Source organism: Lissotriton helveticus, chromosome 8 (genome assembly GCF_964261635.1).
Source record: "Lissotriton helveticus chromosome 8, aLisHel1.1, whole genome shotgun sequence".
NCBI lineage: Eukaryota > Metazoa > Chordata > Amphibia > Caudata > Salamandridae > Lissotriton > Lissotriton helveticus.
The window spans coordinates 987717241-987734337 of NC_136069.1; the positions used below are offsets into that span (position 1 = coordinate 987717241).

The 17097-nt window shown below is 45.6% G+C and overlaps 1 protein-coding gene across 9 annotated transcripts in view; it reads left to right on the forward strand.

The window, feature by feature from the left end:
- Window positions 1–17097, forward strand: part of DMD (dystrophin) — a 6826337-nt gene that overhangs the window by 6667449 nt on the left and 141791 nt on the right. For all 9 annotated transcript variants that reach the window (XM_078657819.1, XM_078657824.1, XM_078657821.1 and 6 more), the window contains 2 exons: window positions 9854–9990; window positions 12380–12418. In XM_078657819.1, the coding sequence (XP_078513945.1) occupies window positions 9854–9990; window positions 12380–12418 (176 nt within the window). The remainder of the gene's footprint in view (window positions 1–9853; window positions 9991–12379; window positions 12419–17097) is intronic.

Consider the following 17097-nt stretch of genomic DNA (forward strand, 5'->3'; position numbering starts at 1 on the left):
ATCTCGCTTTGTAGGACTTAATGGGAGTATCAGGAGGGCTTCTTGGCCCCCAAGGTCCCTCAGAAGAAAAGTGGACTTCATCCAACAACCATTACTGCACCAAGAGACTTGTTTGCAGAGTGGTGGAGAAAGGGGGCGTGACCTTGAAGACTTCTTAGCTAATCCGCTGTGTTGGTCTTACTGGAGGTAACGGGGTAGTTAATCCCCAAGTATTTATATGGGGGGCCAGCTACCCCTCCTGTTACCTCCAGTAAGTCCCACACAGCCGGATTGCTGAGAGGTTGTAGAAGGCTACACCCCCTTTTTCCACCACTCTGCAAATGCTCCTCCTGGCGCACTACTAGTAGGGGATGATGTGCCTTTGGCTATTGATGATCGTTGGGGGGCAACTACTCCTCCAGTAAGTCCCACACAGTGGGTTTGCTGACAGGTTTTCGGTGGCCACACCCTTTTCTCCACCACTCTGTAAGCGCTCCTCCTAGTGCACTGCTAGTTGGGGGATGAAGTCCTCTTGGCTCTGGGGGGGTCCTTTGGGGCACACTACCCCTCGTTACCTTCAGTAAGGCCAACACTGCTGGATTGCTGAGAGGTCATCAGAGGCCACGCCCCCTTTGGGGTAAGGAGTCCACTTTAGTCCAGAGGCCACCAAGAGTAAAATGGAAGTTATCCCCCAGCCAATAGTGTGCCAGGAGGCACGTTTGCAGAGTGATGGAGAAAGGGGGCGTGGCCTTCAAAGATCTTGCACCAATTACCCTGTGTGGAACTTACTGGAGGTAATAGAAAGACTTGTTGGCCCCCAAGGACCCTCTGGAGCCAAGGGAACTTATTCCCCCAACCAGCAGGGCCCCATGAGGCGCGTTTGCACAGTGGTGCAGAACAGGGGTGCGGCCTCCACTGAGTTGCCGGGCTTTTAATTATTTATTGATTTAGGGAAGGAGGGCTTTGTAGCCCCCCTTCCCTGGGCCAATTTCAGCCCTGGGGACCCCATCTCCTGGGGCCAGGCATTTTTAGAATTGGGAGGAGGGTCTCGCTGGGACGAGTTTGGCCCCGAGGACCCCACCCACAGGGGTGAAAAGGAGGGGGGCCTGGCCAGCCCTCCTCCTGGGCCAATTTCGGTCCCAGGGGCCCGCCGCTGTACTGTGTGCCCTGGTCCCACCGAGGGCACTCAGTCATTTTCGTTGGGGACCACCTCCTGCGGTATCCGGGATTGCATTTCCCAGGGCCTTGCCTCTATACTCGGTGAACTGTTCCCACCCAGGGCACCATACATTTTCGTTGGGAACCACCTCCTGCAGGAGCTGGCATTGCTTTTTAACAGAAGAAAAAGATGAACATGCAGCTTCCTCTGCCCAAAAGTATTTCTGCTCTGCTTCGAGTAAACGAGATCATTTTACATGCTCTTGCTTACTCAAAGCATAGCAGAGTTTTGCTATAGCTTGGCGGGAGCGGTGCTTCTGCTAAGCCACAGAAAACTTTATTGTCCCAGGGTTGGGCATCCTTGGGACATTGCAAGAGCCATCCCTGAGGGGTGGCAGTCCCGAGGGCCATCTATGGTCCATGAGGGAGGCCACAAAGCCCCACTCCAATGTCCATTTAGCTCCGGTGAGGTGGTTGTTCCCGGGCTATGGGGGGCATGCACCCCCCTAGTTACATTTACAAAACCCCGGAGAAGTGGCTGTCCCCGGGGTGCAAGAGGGACCACGTCACCCCCGTGCATTATTTTAAATCAAGTCCCCTGGGAGGTGCTGGCCCCTAGGGCTGCGGTGTGGCTCTGCGTGGCCCCCCTGCATTTGCTAAACATAGAGTCCCAGGGAGGTTGGCGGTTCCCGGTGCAGGGGGGAGGTCATATGGGCCTCCCCTGCATTACTGCAAAAGAAGCCCCCAGGAAGTGGTGATCCCCAGTGCATTTACAACAAAGGTGGAGGCAGCACCAGGGATGAAGTCACAGTTTAGCCAGTCTATTTCAAAAGTTCTTTATTTTTCTTCCAAAAAACACAGGACAACAGCCAACGCTTTTCGTTCCTGTTATAGTAACTTCATCAGGGCTGTAAGCAACATAAAACAACATATGAATAACCACATAAATTTTCATAAAATTTCAAAAGCACATACATACATATATAAATGTACAACAAAACCACATATAAATATACATATAGACATAAACAATCATATAACATAACTACATACCACTAATGATTGACAAAACTAGAACAAGACAGGACCAAAGCTTAAATAGCACAATCTATTTAATTGTATAAAGATATATTCATAGTAGGTACTTGTAACCTCAAATGTTGGTATAAGTTTGCATGTATGACCTGACAAAAAAAACTTTTCTCACAGAATGAGGTGTACGATCACCAGGAAAAGGGGGGGGGAGAAGGAAAGGGGAAATAGACATGACGGAAGAGAGAAACGGGTCACGTTTTAACAGAGGACACCAGGTTAAGTGGCCCAGTGTGAATCCTGGGTGTTAACACATTTAAAATACAGCTTCACCACACACAACGACTGCATCCCACATGAATTACACAGCTCACTATTATACAACACCTGGTATCAACATATGACTTCAGTGGGGACCAAGTATCTTCCTACTCTTGGTATGTTTGCTCACTGATACCCCATGCAGTAGGTTCAGATAGATTATAGCTGTAACAGAAGGTACAGCCCAACAAAAACTTGTATTTCATACACTTATTCCTATACTGAATAAGAGCCAAACTCCTGCCCAACACTATAGCACTACACGAAGTCCTTGTGAACGTAACCAAGTACAACACTCATCCGAAGTCCTTTACATCCTGACAGAGCAGGATGAGATTCAGTCTGAACAAGAGAAACTCAAGAAAACGGGGAAAACACTGTATTGGAACAGTGGGCCTAAATCGAGCCCCCCATAAGGGTTTCTTGAAGCTCACCAAACCCTCAGCCCAGTGCAATAACGTGTACGCACAAGTTCCAAACTGTGGGCCAAGGCTATCCCTTAGTGTACCTGGAGGTGTATTCGTGAACAACAAGTGGAACCCCAACGCGTTCAGCCCACCTGCAGGTTATCAATTTGGGGAAGAAAGGTAACAATGGGTCCCATGGGGGCGGGTTGAATGATACCCTACTGACACAATGCCAAAACATCTGGAACTCAGCGGCAGCAGGGTACACATGGATAGAGAGTAAAGAGAAACCCAGAGCAGTCAGGAAGCTACCCATGTATTCCTTGTGTTTTAGGGGGAAGGGGACAATATCAGTTGGGGTTAATGACAATTGCGAGAGTGTAACCAATAATAATGATATGCAGTGGGCACCTCTCCCTTGATGGACTATTACTGGCAAAGCATCCTTCAGTCCCCCATCCCATGGGCATTTCAGTCCCTGTTTTGGGGTAAGATTGTGAGTTGGGCTCACAGAACTTATGTAATTGAAATATGTATGTGTGCCACGTTTGCAGTGACACGTGTTACACATCCACATGTATAATTTTGTTAATATGCGTGATATAATTGGTGCTATTTCTGATTCTTTATACTAGCTTGAGCTTAGCCCTTTTTGATATATTGTTAACCTTTATTTTACAGGTTTCAAGAAACTCCTACTGTAGCTAGAGGTTGACATAGGTCACTCTAGAGGGTGATAATATCTGAACCAGAAGAGGTTAGATAGGAGCCCTAGTTATTACATCCTGATGAATGCCACGGACCCTCCTGGCCAATACGGCAGAAACACGGTGACAACACTGGTGGTGATGAGGTAGTAGTTCCCCATATCCCCACTTGTGATTTTTAATATCAAGTAAGCACCTAACAAATAAATGTATTTTGGTGTTTATATTGGTTTTTAACCTTTCACTTTATCACAGGCCCCCACTTTGTTTTAAGAAGGGCCTCCCAGTCTCCAGGTGTAGGCCTGCTCTCTACCAAAAGTAGTTTCCAGAGACCGAGGACTGCCAATGATGAATCATGACACCTGGTGGTGTGTGAGGACAGTCATTCACATTTCTTTAGATGCCCTGCCACCCACTTAATAAAGTGTAGAGTGCTTGTCTTTGTGGATGGAATCAGAGATTTATTCAGGGTAGCCTCTTTTGTGTGTGCAGTGCAGTGAACATGCCTACACCCAGCTCGTACTAGACTGGAGAGGGATTTACTCACTGTCATCCTCTACACGCCCTCCGTGGTCATACTCGGAGAAGATCTTTCTGCGCCGCATCACCACCCCATGAGCAAAGGCTCTGCGCTTCTACACCAAGTGCTCAAAAGAGGATCAGCCGAGTACTTTGGTTGGGACCGATTCACGGACATTTCTTAAGAGTTCTGTCTCTCCACCAATGCGCAAATAGGGGTAGGAGGTTCAATCCCCTTCCCCCAGGTGGAAACTGCTGAAAATGCTGACTACCACCGAAGAATTCTTCAACGCAATCAAAGAAGAAATACACACCCATCCGCCTCATGGTGATGGAGCATCAATATTTGTTGGACTTAATGACCACAATGGAAGGGGCGTATGCTTCAAGAAAGGTACAGCGGGCTGTACCTTCATCCCCATGAATGACCTGGACAATGGGACACTGTCAGTCGCCATCCGTGCACTGCACAATCGCAGGTCATGATTAAAGAAGGAGATGCCACAAACATAGAATGGATCACATGTTTGTTTGCTTGGGTACCAGGTTGGATCACAGGCATATGCAAGGCCTTGTTAGCAATGGTTGTATTCTTGCATTCTTGCTCTTGCTGTGATGTACCCTGCAACTAATTTGCACCTGCTTGAAAAAAGGCTATACCCTGAAAATAGGGGGAATACATTTGTTTAGGACACCCAGTGCCAAGAGAAAATACACTGCTCGCTGGAAACAGGAACCCCCCCCCCCCCTCCCCCATACGCAAGACTAGGACACAAACAGTCAGGGTAGTCGTTGATAACTCTAAGCTGGAATGTAAGCATCTGTTTGATTTATAAATAGGTCCTGCTTTTAGGAGTCCAGCACACAGCAGAGCAACTGTAGCCTGCACTACCCAAATACGCAATAAAACACTTGTTACAGTTTCAGAGTGACCCTTTATCAGATCAACATAACCCAGCTGCTCTCTGACCACCCTAGCGCTTCCCATGATAGAAACACCAGATATGGAACAAGCCTCAAACACACCTGGAAGATTGCAGCAATAAATAACATATGTCCCCAGGATGTAATACTTAAAGAAAATTAGTCAGATGCACACACTCATAAACACCAGCAAATGCACAACAGCGGGCCTGCATTCGGCCCAAAGACGCGATACTATATTGTAATATGTATTGTATTATAGACTTATATAGCGTGTAACCTGGCGCTGCGACTTAACAGATGGCATCAGCAGGTAAAGATCCTATTTGCAAGTAGAAACCTCCTTTTGCCCATTCCTAGGAAAAAGGCAGGTTTTTAAGCTTTTTCTAAAAAGAAAGGAATTAGATTGTCTGATACTCTGGGGCAAATCATTCCAGAGGCGTGACGCTGCTACACCAAATGCTCTGCCTCCCATCCTAGAGTTCTTAAATCTGGTGGTCATTTCCAGATTTACATTGGAAGATCAAAGATTTTTCCCAGGATTATGGCAGGTAAGTTTCTCCTGCAGAAGCACTGGACCCAGACCGTGCCCTGCTCTGAATACAATGCAGAGAGACTTCAAAATAATTCTCTCTTTGATGGGCAACCAATGAAGATCCTTTAGAGCCAACGCCATTGAGGATCTGCGCTGCCTATTTAACACTAGTTTTGCTGCTATAGACTGGTCTCTGCAACCCCCGTAAAACAGATTGTGGTGCTCCCAGATACAGAGAGTTGCAGTAGTCCAGTCTACTCCGAATTGAACTCCTCACTACAAGAGGTCTAGTATCACTAGGCAGTAGTGGGAGAATCTGTCGAAGCGCTCTTAGCAGGGAGAAACAGACACCAACCATTTTGTTGGCTTGTGACTCCATTTGGAGGTTGTCATCTACCAAAACCCCTAGGTTACGCACAGTTTTAACTGGGACCACAGGTTTGTCCTTAGGGGTAAGTCTGAACTCCAACGGCAGATGCCAAGACATTTTAGCAATTGAGCAATATACAACCTCTGTTTTCCCCCCATTAAATTGTAGGGAGTTTCTCCTAAGCCAATGGAGGTGTGTTGCATACATTCCTGGAATGTGTCCATAGTTACTGCTTGATTCCCTTTCAGGGAGAACACCAGTTGGGTGTCGTCCGCGTAGTTAAGCAGGTCAATTCCAAAAGACTTGATATAAGGGATCAAAGGGGCGCCAGTAGGTGTTGAAAAGAATGGGGCTTATTGCAGAGCCCTGTGGCACCCCATGGCACACCGGGGTCTTAGTGGATGTGAACGGTGTCATAGTCACAGCCTGTTGTCTACCCGTCAAGTATGATTGCAGCCTCTTCAGTGCCCGTCCTTTCACACCTATATTCTCCAGTCTTTCCACCAGTATTGTATGACTCACCGTATCAAATGCGGCTGACCTGTCTAGTAACACTAGTACTAGGGTTACCATTGTCGGCTTGCATTCGTAGATTGTCCAATACGTTCACTGGTGCTGTTTTAGTTCCGTGGCCTAGTCGGAACCCAAACTGGTCTTTGTCTAGTAGGTGATTTTCGTCTAGATATAGTGACAGAGATTTGCTAACTGCCTTCTCCAGGATTTTTACTGGGTAAGGATAGAGAGAGATTGGTCTAAAATTCATTGGGTTTGTTGGGTCCAGGGACGATTTCTTAAGCAATGGGGCACCACTACCTGCTTCCAAACCTTTGGAAGCATTCCTTCTTTCAGTGACTGGCAGCAGATCTGCCGCAGCCAGGGCAATAATTATTTCCTAAACTCCTTCCAAACCCCATGTGGAAGAGGGTCCAGAGGAGAGCCCGTGTATACACTTTGAGCAAGGCTTTTAAAGGTGTCCTCAGTAAGAGGTTGGAAACACTCTAGAGATATTTCTACATGTGGTTCTTCGACTGGTGTCTGAGGTAGTTCATCCTGGCAGCTAATGTTACTTGGGTTGAGACCTCCAACAATTTTGGTGATCTTTTCATTAAAGTGGGTAGCAAACTCATCACAAAGTCTTTGCGTTGCAACCACCTTATTGCCCATACAGACTGGATTAGAGAGGTCCTTTATAATATTAAACAGTGCTTTAGCGCCGTTGGGCGCTTGCAGAATGGATTTAGCATTACAATCTGCTTTGGACCTATAAATAGTCTCCCTGTACAGAGCCTGCAGTAGTTTCAGATTTTTCCTGTCTGACTTCATATATGACCTTCTCCATTTCCTCTCAGCCTGTTTGCATTTTTTCTGCATCGATTTCAACTCCTCACTATACCAAGAGGCTGATGGTTTCTTCCTGTTCTTCAGTCTTTTTACGGGGACGAGCAGGTCCAGGGTACTATTTATATAATTACAGTACGTTTGATAGTTTCTTTCCTACTGAATCATTAGGGGCAAAGAGATTCTGATCTGGGAATGTCGGGTGTAATCTGTTTTTTACTAACTTGGCCCATTCTCTTCCCTTACGATAGGTCACCGACCGATTCATATTATTAACTAGTCTAGGCAGTGTTATCCTGAAATGGATTAGGAAATGGTCGGTCCAGCTTTGTGGCAGGACATCAATCACCTCTGTCTCATTCTGATTAGCAAACAGGTCTAGGACATGCCCTCCTTGGTGGGTTGGCTGATGTACCAGTTGGTGTAGGCTAAGGCTTTCGCAGGTTTGCCTCAGATCTCTCAGATGGGGTCCTAGGTTCCCGTTATCCCAGAGATTAAAGTCCCCTAGTATAACCATTCTTGAGTGTGTTAGGGTCAAGGCGACAATATTGTCGAACAGTACTTGATATTGGGTATCTAGACCCGGGGGTCTATAACAGACTAGTCCTGTTAGTAGACTTCCTTTTGCCTCTTGCAATGAGAAGCCCAATAATTCAATACCTTCGTCGTCGTCGACATGAAGTAAAGTAAAATCCCATACTAGATCAGCCGGTCAGTTGCATTCATCAGATAATGCCTAAACAATGCTAAATAGCAAGCATCACCCTAGATAACCCACATGACACACCCAGCCACCTGGACCACATTGGAACCTGACCTTCCGTCGGTATTTAGGTACCCTTTTATCAGAGTGGGATCATGCATTCAAATACGCAATTTATAGCTCACTGTACCAGTATTTCTTGCGCAAAGGGGGATGAGTTTCTATTTATTGCACCCGCTGTACAATATGAAGTATTGTTACAGAAAACAAGGGAACCCAAAAGTAGCAATAGGTCTGGGACCTTTGGGAGTGTAATGTTTCAAAAGACAGTGGTCCCAAACATTAGCAAAAAATATAACAGTCGAAATGAATATAGACGTCGTCGACATTTTACACTTGATGATTTCTTACACTGAATTGAAAAGATCACGTAAAGTGTATTTTCACCATCGTCTGTCAAAAATGTAAGCATTTACAGACTCCCCTGTTTCCTTTTTTCTTTTTTGTTTGCCTTATATGTATGTCATATGTGATAGTAGGACACAGGCTGTGTCCCGCTTGGCAATTGTTTTCCATCTTTTTTGTCACATATATATAAATATTTATACTATTAAATCCTGTCCGGCTGGACAGTAAAAATATAGATTTCAATTTTGGTCTATATTCATTTCGACTGTTATATTTTTTACTAATGTTTGGGACTACTGTCTTTTGAAACAGTACAATATGAAGTAGGCCATGTACCTAATACAAGTTACTTCCAGCACGCAACTGTAAGAGATGTGGCTGCTGTTCCTAGCGTTATTGTTTAATTTAACTTTAACTGTTCGTGATTGCCAAGCCTCGCTGTTGACAGTCAGAACCTGCTTCAACAAGGTGAAGGCCTAAAAATTAAGACCTTTGGTTTGTAAAGGAATTGTGTTGACATTCTTTCTCATTTCCCTGCGTCTAAGAGAAGTGGCTCCAGAGATGTATTTCGAAAAGTGCTACTTGTATGCAGAGGTTTGATGCAGCGCTGGCGCTGATTTTTATGTTCTAAACCTCTTTTAAGCATGCAAGGGCAGTTACGAGCTGCTGCTTTCAAATCTGTGAGTGGATCAGAGTTATATTCAGGAACGCAGAAGCGTACACATCAGTAAAACTCATCTTTTTTGCCAGCTTGGTCCTGACAAAGTAATATGGGTCGAGTAAGTATCAGGAATTGTATTCTAGTTCTTAGACTTCTCTTGTACATATCGGTTCCTCATAAAATCCTAAGGTACACTATTGTGAAATATCACAGCACCGGCACTTACTCCTAGCTTGCCTCAGGTGCGCAGTGTGGGTCTGATACACTGAGAGCGCTTTCCTCCTTCCATGTACTGCTTTCTAGTGGCACTGACAGGAGTGCACAACTAGTCGAGACAGTCAATGGAAGGAATAACGCTGCCCAGTGTGAGAGAAAAATATTCAGGAAGGGTTGACAGCTGCTCTGTCATCTTTACAAACATGGGAACATGGGACTTTGGGGCACCGTAGTTATGCATACAGATGTTTAACTGCATAGAGTACGAGCAACCTTTAATTCGCAAAACCAAGCTTTCTGAACCTTCGTGTTTTTTTTTTTTTTTAAGTGCCTTAACTGCATAATACTCTTAATAGTCTGTAAAGACATCGAAGACATATTTCACCCAATAATTAATTTCACCTCAGCCTCAAGTTTCTCTTGGCACATTCTCTAATGTGATGGTCTGTGGTGCCATGGTGCTTGATATTGTTTTCCTGTGCATACCACAGAAAACTGGCTTTGGGGCTTGTGTGGTGAATAAGTCGATTGTTGTGAATCTGTAAAGAGCTTTCTTATCTTGCTGTTCCTTTCAGACTACATCAGGAGAAGATGTCCGAGACTTTGCCAAGGTCCTAAAGAACAAGTTTCGGACAAAAAGATATTTTGCAAAACACCCCCGAATGGGCTACCTGCCTGTGCAGACTGTCTTAGAGGGGGACAACATGGAAACGTGAGTAGTTATGGAGAAAAATGTGAAAGCGTGGTTGGTGCACAGGTTATGGGTCTAAACATGCACTTCACCATTGGCTTCCTGAGCTGTTATCGTTCTTTTGCAACAGAAAGACTGAGGCATTGAATAACAATGTTTTTTTTTTAAAATTGCATGTTTATATCATTTGAAACCCCGTTTTTAGTTAAACTTTGTTGCATGTATTCTAAGTTGTATAACTCTTTCGACGCTATTGACGGAACCGTTACGTCACGCCCCTCGGGTGGGCTGTGCTCATGACGGAACGGTTCAGTCACTGCCCGCTCGCCGCGCCTGCGCGGTGCTGATTTCGCACCTGCGTGGCACGTTTCATTAAGCGGGCGGGGCCGTGACGGTACCGTTCCGTCACAAGCACAGCTCACCCGCGAGCCGTGACGGAACGGTTCTGGCACCCTCGCAGGTGAGCCGCGTGCCCCCCCCCACGACCGTTAGCGCTGCGGCAGAATAGCCGCCGCAGCGAAGGTGTTAACAGATTAATTGTTATATTCGTTTCGGAGAACTTTAATGACTTGTTTTTAAAAGGTATGTTTTTATAGATTGCATACAACTGTGAAGGATGGCTCTCTGCAAGCACCCTACAATTAAAACAGCTCCTATAAGCACAAAAACACGTCAGAGAATGTCGCACACTCCTATAATGGTGTCCCTATTGGTCCTTCACTTTAGAAAATTGAAACCTCCTGCTGAACCTGTCAGTGTTTCCTCTCTAGTGTAGTGTTCGAGGTGATTTTAGGATCACAAGAGGAAAGCAATACTTTCTAAAACAAATTGCACCAGATATTGAAATGTGAGCTGTTGTCAGTAGAACAAGGAGATGTTGAAGGCCCACTGATGATAAAGGGTCATCTCTTGAGGATGGCCATCGAGTCTTAACATTAGACTGTTGGTGGAAGAAGTCTTTTTGATCTTTCTCACGCACCCCGCCTTTTCCCAGTTTCAACCTTAAGCCACACCTCGCAGGCTTTAGGTACCGGTTACTGGTCGCAGTGCACGGGGACAGCTAAAGCGATGAAAGGAACAGACGAAGGCCGGAGCAGCAGAAGGTGGTTCACACTTCTGTGGCTGTCTGCTAACCCAACCTTGCAACCCACTACCCTCACGCTGGAAGGAATATCATCATTGACACTAGGCCTGTTATCGCTTTTCCAGTTAATGTTTTTGCCATTGTCTGAAGACACCTATATTGAGCCGTGGGGTTTCTCTTCCTGTGTAATGTTGAATTGTCAAGTCTTGTTTGTAAATAAATGAAGGTAATGTATCCCCCACAATGGTCTAGGAGAGCAATTAAAGCATCAAGTATTTTGGAACCCTTTCCCGTAGTCTGTTTATCATAGGAGCCATGTAAGGATTGGGAAGTTGATTCACCAATGTGTTTTTGTAAGGGATAGGGGTTTCTAGTGAACTATAGTGGACTCTATAGTTTGACACTTATTGCGATTTCCATTCAATATTAGAATTGTGGCAAGGGCATGAGATCTCTTAAGCTAGTTGCAAATAACAAAACATTCTTAGGGGTGTGGAGAAAACTTTAGTTGCACACACTACTCCAAATATATTCAATCTACATTCTTTGCTTTTTATACACCTCATGCGCACCACAAATAAGAACGTTGGAAACCGTTGAAATTGTACTCGCATTTTTTATCTGTTGAACTCATTCTGCTCCAATAATTTGGTGTAAGGTAATCTAATTTAATTGCTGAGTGTTTTTCGATTTTTATTTTGGTCACTGAAACCAAGATCAGGAGTTAGTGACTTATCTTCTAGTTTACCTATTGCCATAAGATGAGTAGTTTGGTTCAGCTTTTTAATTTCAAGAAGGGACAGTGTTCAATCTTGGTAATTGGACATGGCGATGGTTTGATACCAAAATCAACCTGTTTAACTGAATAGGAATAGTCAGAATGGCTTAAAGGTAAAGAAACGCTCTGCAGGAAGCAACTCACACATCTTATATTTTCAAACGGCATTTATCACTGTGTACATGCATTCTAAAGTACAACATTTTGCAAAAGTCTTTGGAATGTAAAGCATGATCTCTGGATTTGATCTGAGCCTTGTTGCCAGCACACCTGTGTCTGCTGCTGTGCTCTAATCAAAGCATACCCAATTGGTTCAACATGACAAACTTTATTCATAACCATTTTATAATAATCACGTTTACAGTTTATTCAACGGCTTGTGTGCTCAAAATGCCATTTTGTCATGTGTGGCTGCTTACATAGCCATTAACATCCCGTTTTAAAATATAATTTAAGTCTTTGTACTTTTTAAACCATCCTCATGATATTTTTTCCTTTGCTGAGTTTTCTGCCTCTCTCTCTTCACCTCCTCATTTTTTGTCTTGCAGTCCTGTTACTCTGATCAACTTCTGGCCAATAGATTCTGCGTGAGTATTTTTGTTTTGCAGAAGTGTGCTGCTGCTGATTCTTTTGCTGTAGTTGCCTGTAACGCTATGTTCCTCACTTTCAGTTTTCATGTACATTCATTCCCTTAATCTTTTTTTGTAGATGATTTTGTAAGTGCTGACCTGGCCCTAACTTAATAATAGGGTGGCATACCAGCGGGCTTTCCAGGTTTCATCAATTATTTGTGCCTGATAATTGAAAGAAACGGTGTCATGGATTTTTCTTAGTTGAACACAGAAGGTCTTTTTTAACAAATTTACTGCGGTCTGATCAATGCTGATTGTGTTTAATTGGCAAGAAAATTAAAAATCAAACAGCAAGGGCAACTTCTCCCTCAAACGTGAGACAATGGAACTAACAGATCTCTTCGCTACATATGTCAGCTTTAAGGCGTCTAGATGAATTTATGATGGATGTAAGATGGAACAACACATCATTTACCATGCAATGCATTTTCAATGCAATGCCTTTACCACCATGCCTTTACCATGCATATACCGTTAGCATCTATACCTTTCCAACGCAAAATAAGTATGTTAAGTAAAACACACCCACACACACATATATATGTGTATATATGTTCATGGTCAGTTGTGTTTAATTGTGACCTGTAAGAGTAGCTTGGCTTGGTCTTGGTCGCTGCCCCCTGCTGCAGCAGCTCAGAGGCACCGTTCCTGGCACTCCACGTATTTGACACCTCAGTTTGAGCCCCGGTCCCCCTCTAATTGTCTGTTTTTTTTGCTGCACTAGTGTGATTTTGTGGAAATACTTCTCTAGAATTACTTGTGTAAATACTTGTGTAATTACTTTTAGTCAATAGTGCTTTTTTCAGTTTAGATGTATGTTTTTTTTTCTCTGCTGAGGATTTGTTCTGCTTTACCCTCAACCCGTCCTCTCCAGTTTCGCAAGATTTCATCACCCAAGCCCCCGGCCCACCTGTCCGCTCCGGTTTTGCCATTTTTCCACCGCCAAAGCCCCCGGCCCTCCTGCCTCCCAGACAGCCCTTCCACCTTCCAATTGTACTTAATGGAGGCTGCAGCGCGGGTGTGCCATGCATATGCAAGCCTGTCTGCAATGGTCTCTACCCGTCCGCTTCTGGAACCCTGGCCTTCCTGCGCTCCCACAGGTAATATGTTGCATAGCTCTATGCCCTGGACCTTGCACACAACAACTTCTGCCTCGCAACACCGTGCTGCACAGTGTGACCTTTCTCCTGCTTCCACTGCCGTTTCACCGCCACCCAAACACTGCTCACCACCCCATCGAACAACGCCACACTAACCCCAAATGCAACACCCCACCGGATCGGCTCAACTGCCTCGTGATCAAAGCCAGATCACTCTGCAAACGTGCTACCGAAATCGCACCATCATTGCACCCGAAGTATTCTTCATGGCAGAGACCTGGCTCTCTTCAACATCTGCCCCTTACATCCCCACGGAAACCCCCAGCAGCTACAAGATGAAACACAGAGACAGCACCAAAAGACAAGGCAGATGCATCGCCATCGTACACAAGGAATCAATCACCTGCACCATCACCAACGATGACACCACACTGATTATGGAACTTTTGAATTTCCAGCTCCAGTCCAATGCCAAAACCCCTGTCAAAGTTTCCCTCGCATATAGACTGCCAGGACCACCAACCGATATCTGCGATGCCATCACCAAATTAATCACCCCACACGCCATTGAATCACAAAACTACATCTTCCTTGGAGACCTCAACTTTCACTTGGACAACCCCTCCGACACCAACACCCCCACACCCTCGCGGAAAGACTAGACAACATTGGGGTCAAGCAGAAAGTCACTGACCCTACACACAGAGCACAACACACGCTAGACTCCATCTTCACATCAATTCAGAATCAGATACAGCAACACCTCAGAGCTCACCTGGACGGTCCACTCCATTGTACACTTCACCCTCACTGGACCACCACGCACCGCTTCCCACTGATGCAATAACCCCTACTGCACCTGGAACAAGGTAACCCAGCAGTAATGGACCAATGCCCTCAGTACAGCTTAACCCATCACCACCGACCTGGACCAGACAGTAGAAAGTTTTGACGCATGGATCACCAATGCTGCCAACCAAGTCGCCCACACCAAACCAGCCAAAACATACAGACCCACTAAGCAAGCCAGCTGTTCATGCCAGAATTCAGCACATCAAAACATAAGTGTAAACATCTGAAAAAAAAGGCAAACCAGAAAGAACAACACTGACCGAGCCGCCTACAAATCCGCCCTCAACCTTTACCACCGCCAGCTCAAAGCCTCAAAAATAGACCCTGACACGCCGGATCGAAACCAGCACCAACCAAACTAAGGAACTCTGCACTATCGTCAAAGTTAACCTGCCCTTCAGCCACTGAAAACTCTATTCGTCCCGCACAACAACTCTGCGACTCCCTCACCGACCACTTCCACAACAAGGTAGCAACCATCTACAGAATTTTCGATCCCCAACCCCTGTTTTTTGCAACCCAACTACCAACCACCCACTCACCACATGGGAACATCATATAACACCAACAACTACCACCCCGATGAACTCCATCCACTCAGGAGCACCCACCGAGCCATGCCCCCTCTGACTTTTCAACCTCAGTAGCAACAAGATCATCCACTAGCTCACCACCATCCTCAACTACTACTTATAAACAGACATCTTTTCCAATGCATGGTAACATGCAGAGTTCACACCCCTCCTCTAGAAACCTTCGGCAGACCCCAAAGAGCTCCAGAACTACCATCCCATCTCCCTCCTCCTGAAACCCCCCATCGCCCCCCCAAAGTCCTGGAGAAGGCCATCAGCCATCAGCCTCCAACTCACACAACACCTGGAAAGAAACAAACTCCTGGACCATTCCTAATCTGGTTTCAGAACCAACCACAGTATAGAGACAGCACTGATCGCAACAACAGACATCCTAGCCCTACTTGACAGAGATGAATGGCTACCCTCTTCCTCCTTAATCTCTCCGCAGCTTTCAACACTGTCTCCCACCACACACTCATCGATCGACTACGCCAGATTTGAATCACTGATGATGCGCTCAGATGGATGGCATCTTTTCTCATGGGACTCACCCAGAGAGTCTGCATCCCTCAGTTCACATCGCCACCCAAACACAACATCTACGGAGTACCCCAAGGCTTGTCCCTCAGCCCTACCCTCTTCAAATTCTACATGACACCCCTTGCAGACATTGTCAGATCCCACAACATCATCTACTATGCAGAAGACACTTAGCTCATCCTCTCACTCTCAGCGAACCACACCTTAACCCCTTCACTGCTCTGACGGCCAACGTCTGTTGGCCGCCGCTGCCCCGCCCACTGCGCTAATCCGCCGCACCGTGGCAGAATTGCAACAGCGGTTAAGCGTTTAACGAAGACTAAATTCCACAACGGCATGAAGAATGTCATGACATGGATAAGAGACAGCTGCCTTAAACTCAACATGTACAAAATGCAAGTTTTGATCTTCGGCGGACACACCGCCCTTTAAAACAACTTCAGGTGGCCAGTGGAGCTCGGACCTACCTCCATGCCGAAAGACCACACCTGCTACCTCAGCACCATACTGGACAGTGAACTTTCCATGAAACATCAAGTCAATCCCGTCGCCTCAGCCTGCTTTCACACTAGCCGCATGTCCCTATCAGCACAAAGAAAAGCTTGACACAGGCCCTCATCACAGCCAGCTCGCCAATGGAACGTTCTCTATGCCAGCACCACCACCAAACTCAAGCAAAGACTCTTGACCATCCAGAACACAGCAGCCAGACTAATCCTCAACCTACCCAAGAGGACACACATCACCCAGCACCTGAAAGACCTCCACTGGCTCCCCGTACAAAGGCAGTGCCAGTTCAAGTTCTTCAACCACACCTACAAAGCCCTCCACAACCAAGGACCTGACTACTCGACTCACCGCCTGATCTTCCACCAGCCGACCAGAAACCTCCGCTCCAAACACCTTGCCCAGACACCACATATCCACTGCAGCCGCACCAGAGGATGCTCTTTCACCCACCTTGCCACCAAAGCCTGGAACACCCTCCCCCCTGCACCTCACCCTCGCTGAATCACTTCAGGAAGGGACTCAAGACCTGTCTTTTCAACTGATACCTGCAGCACAGCGCCTGAATTACACCTCCTCCCCGATGATTAGATGCGCTATACAAATACTACTTGATTGATTGACTGATTGATTGACTAATTGATAGGGAAAAAAATGCATTTATTCTACAGACCTTTTCATATGACTCCTGTATTACTAGTTCTTAGGCCTAAAAATGACTGTGCCATTAGATGGACTATAATTCTTTAAAATTCAGAACAGTGAAAGTCAGTCTACAAGCAATATAAGTAATGCCATAATATAAGCAACTGTCCCATAATCGGCATACATTGCAGAAGTATCCAAAAAAGGCAGTTCATCATAGGACTTAGGAAAAATAAAAAACAGCGGAATAAATTGATCCCCTGCAGGAAGGTATATGGATGTTAATAAGAAAGATAGTCTAAAATGTAGCAGATAAAAAGAATTGCATTTTTTGCCATAATAAGGATTAGAAAATTCTAACTACAGCTGCGAACATTAGAGCAGAGAATGGAAATGTTGCACAAATAACCAATCT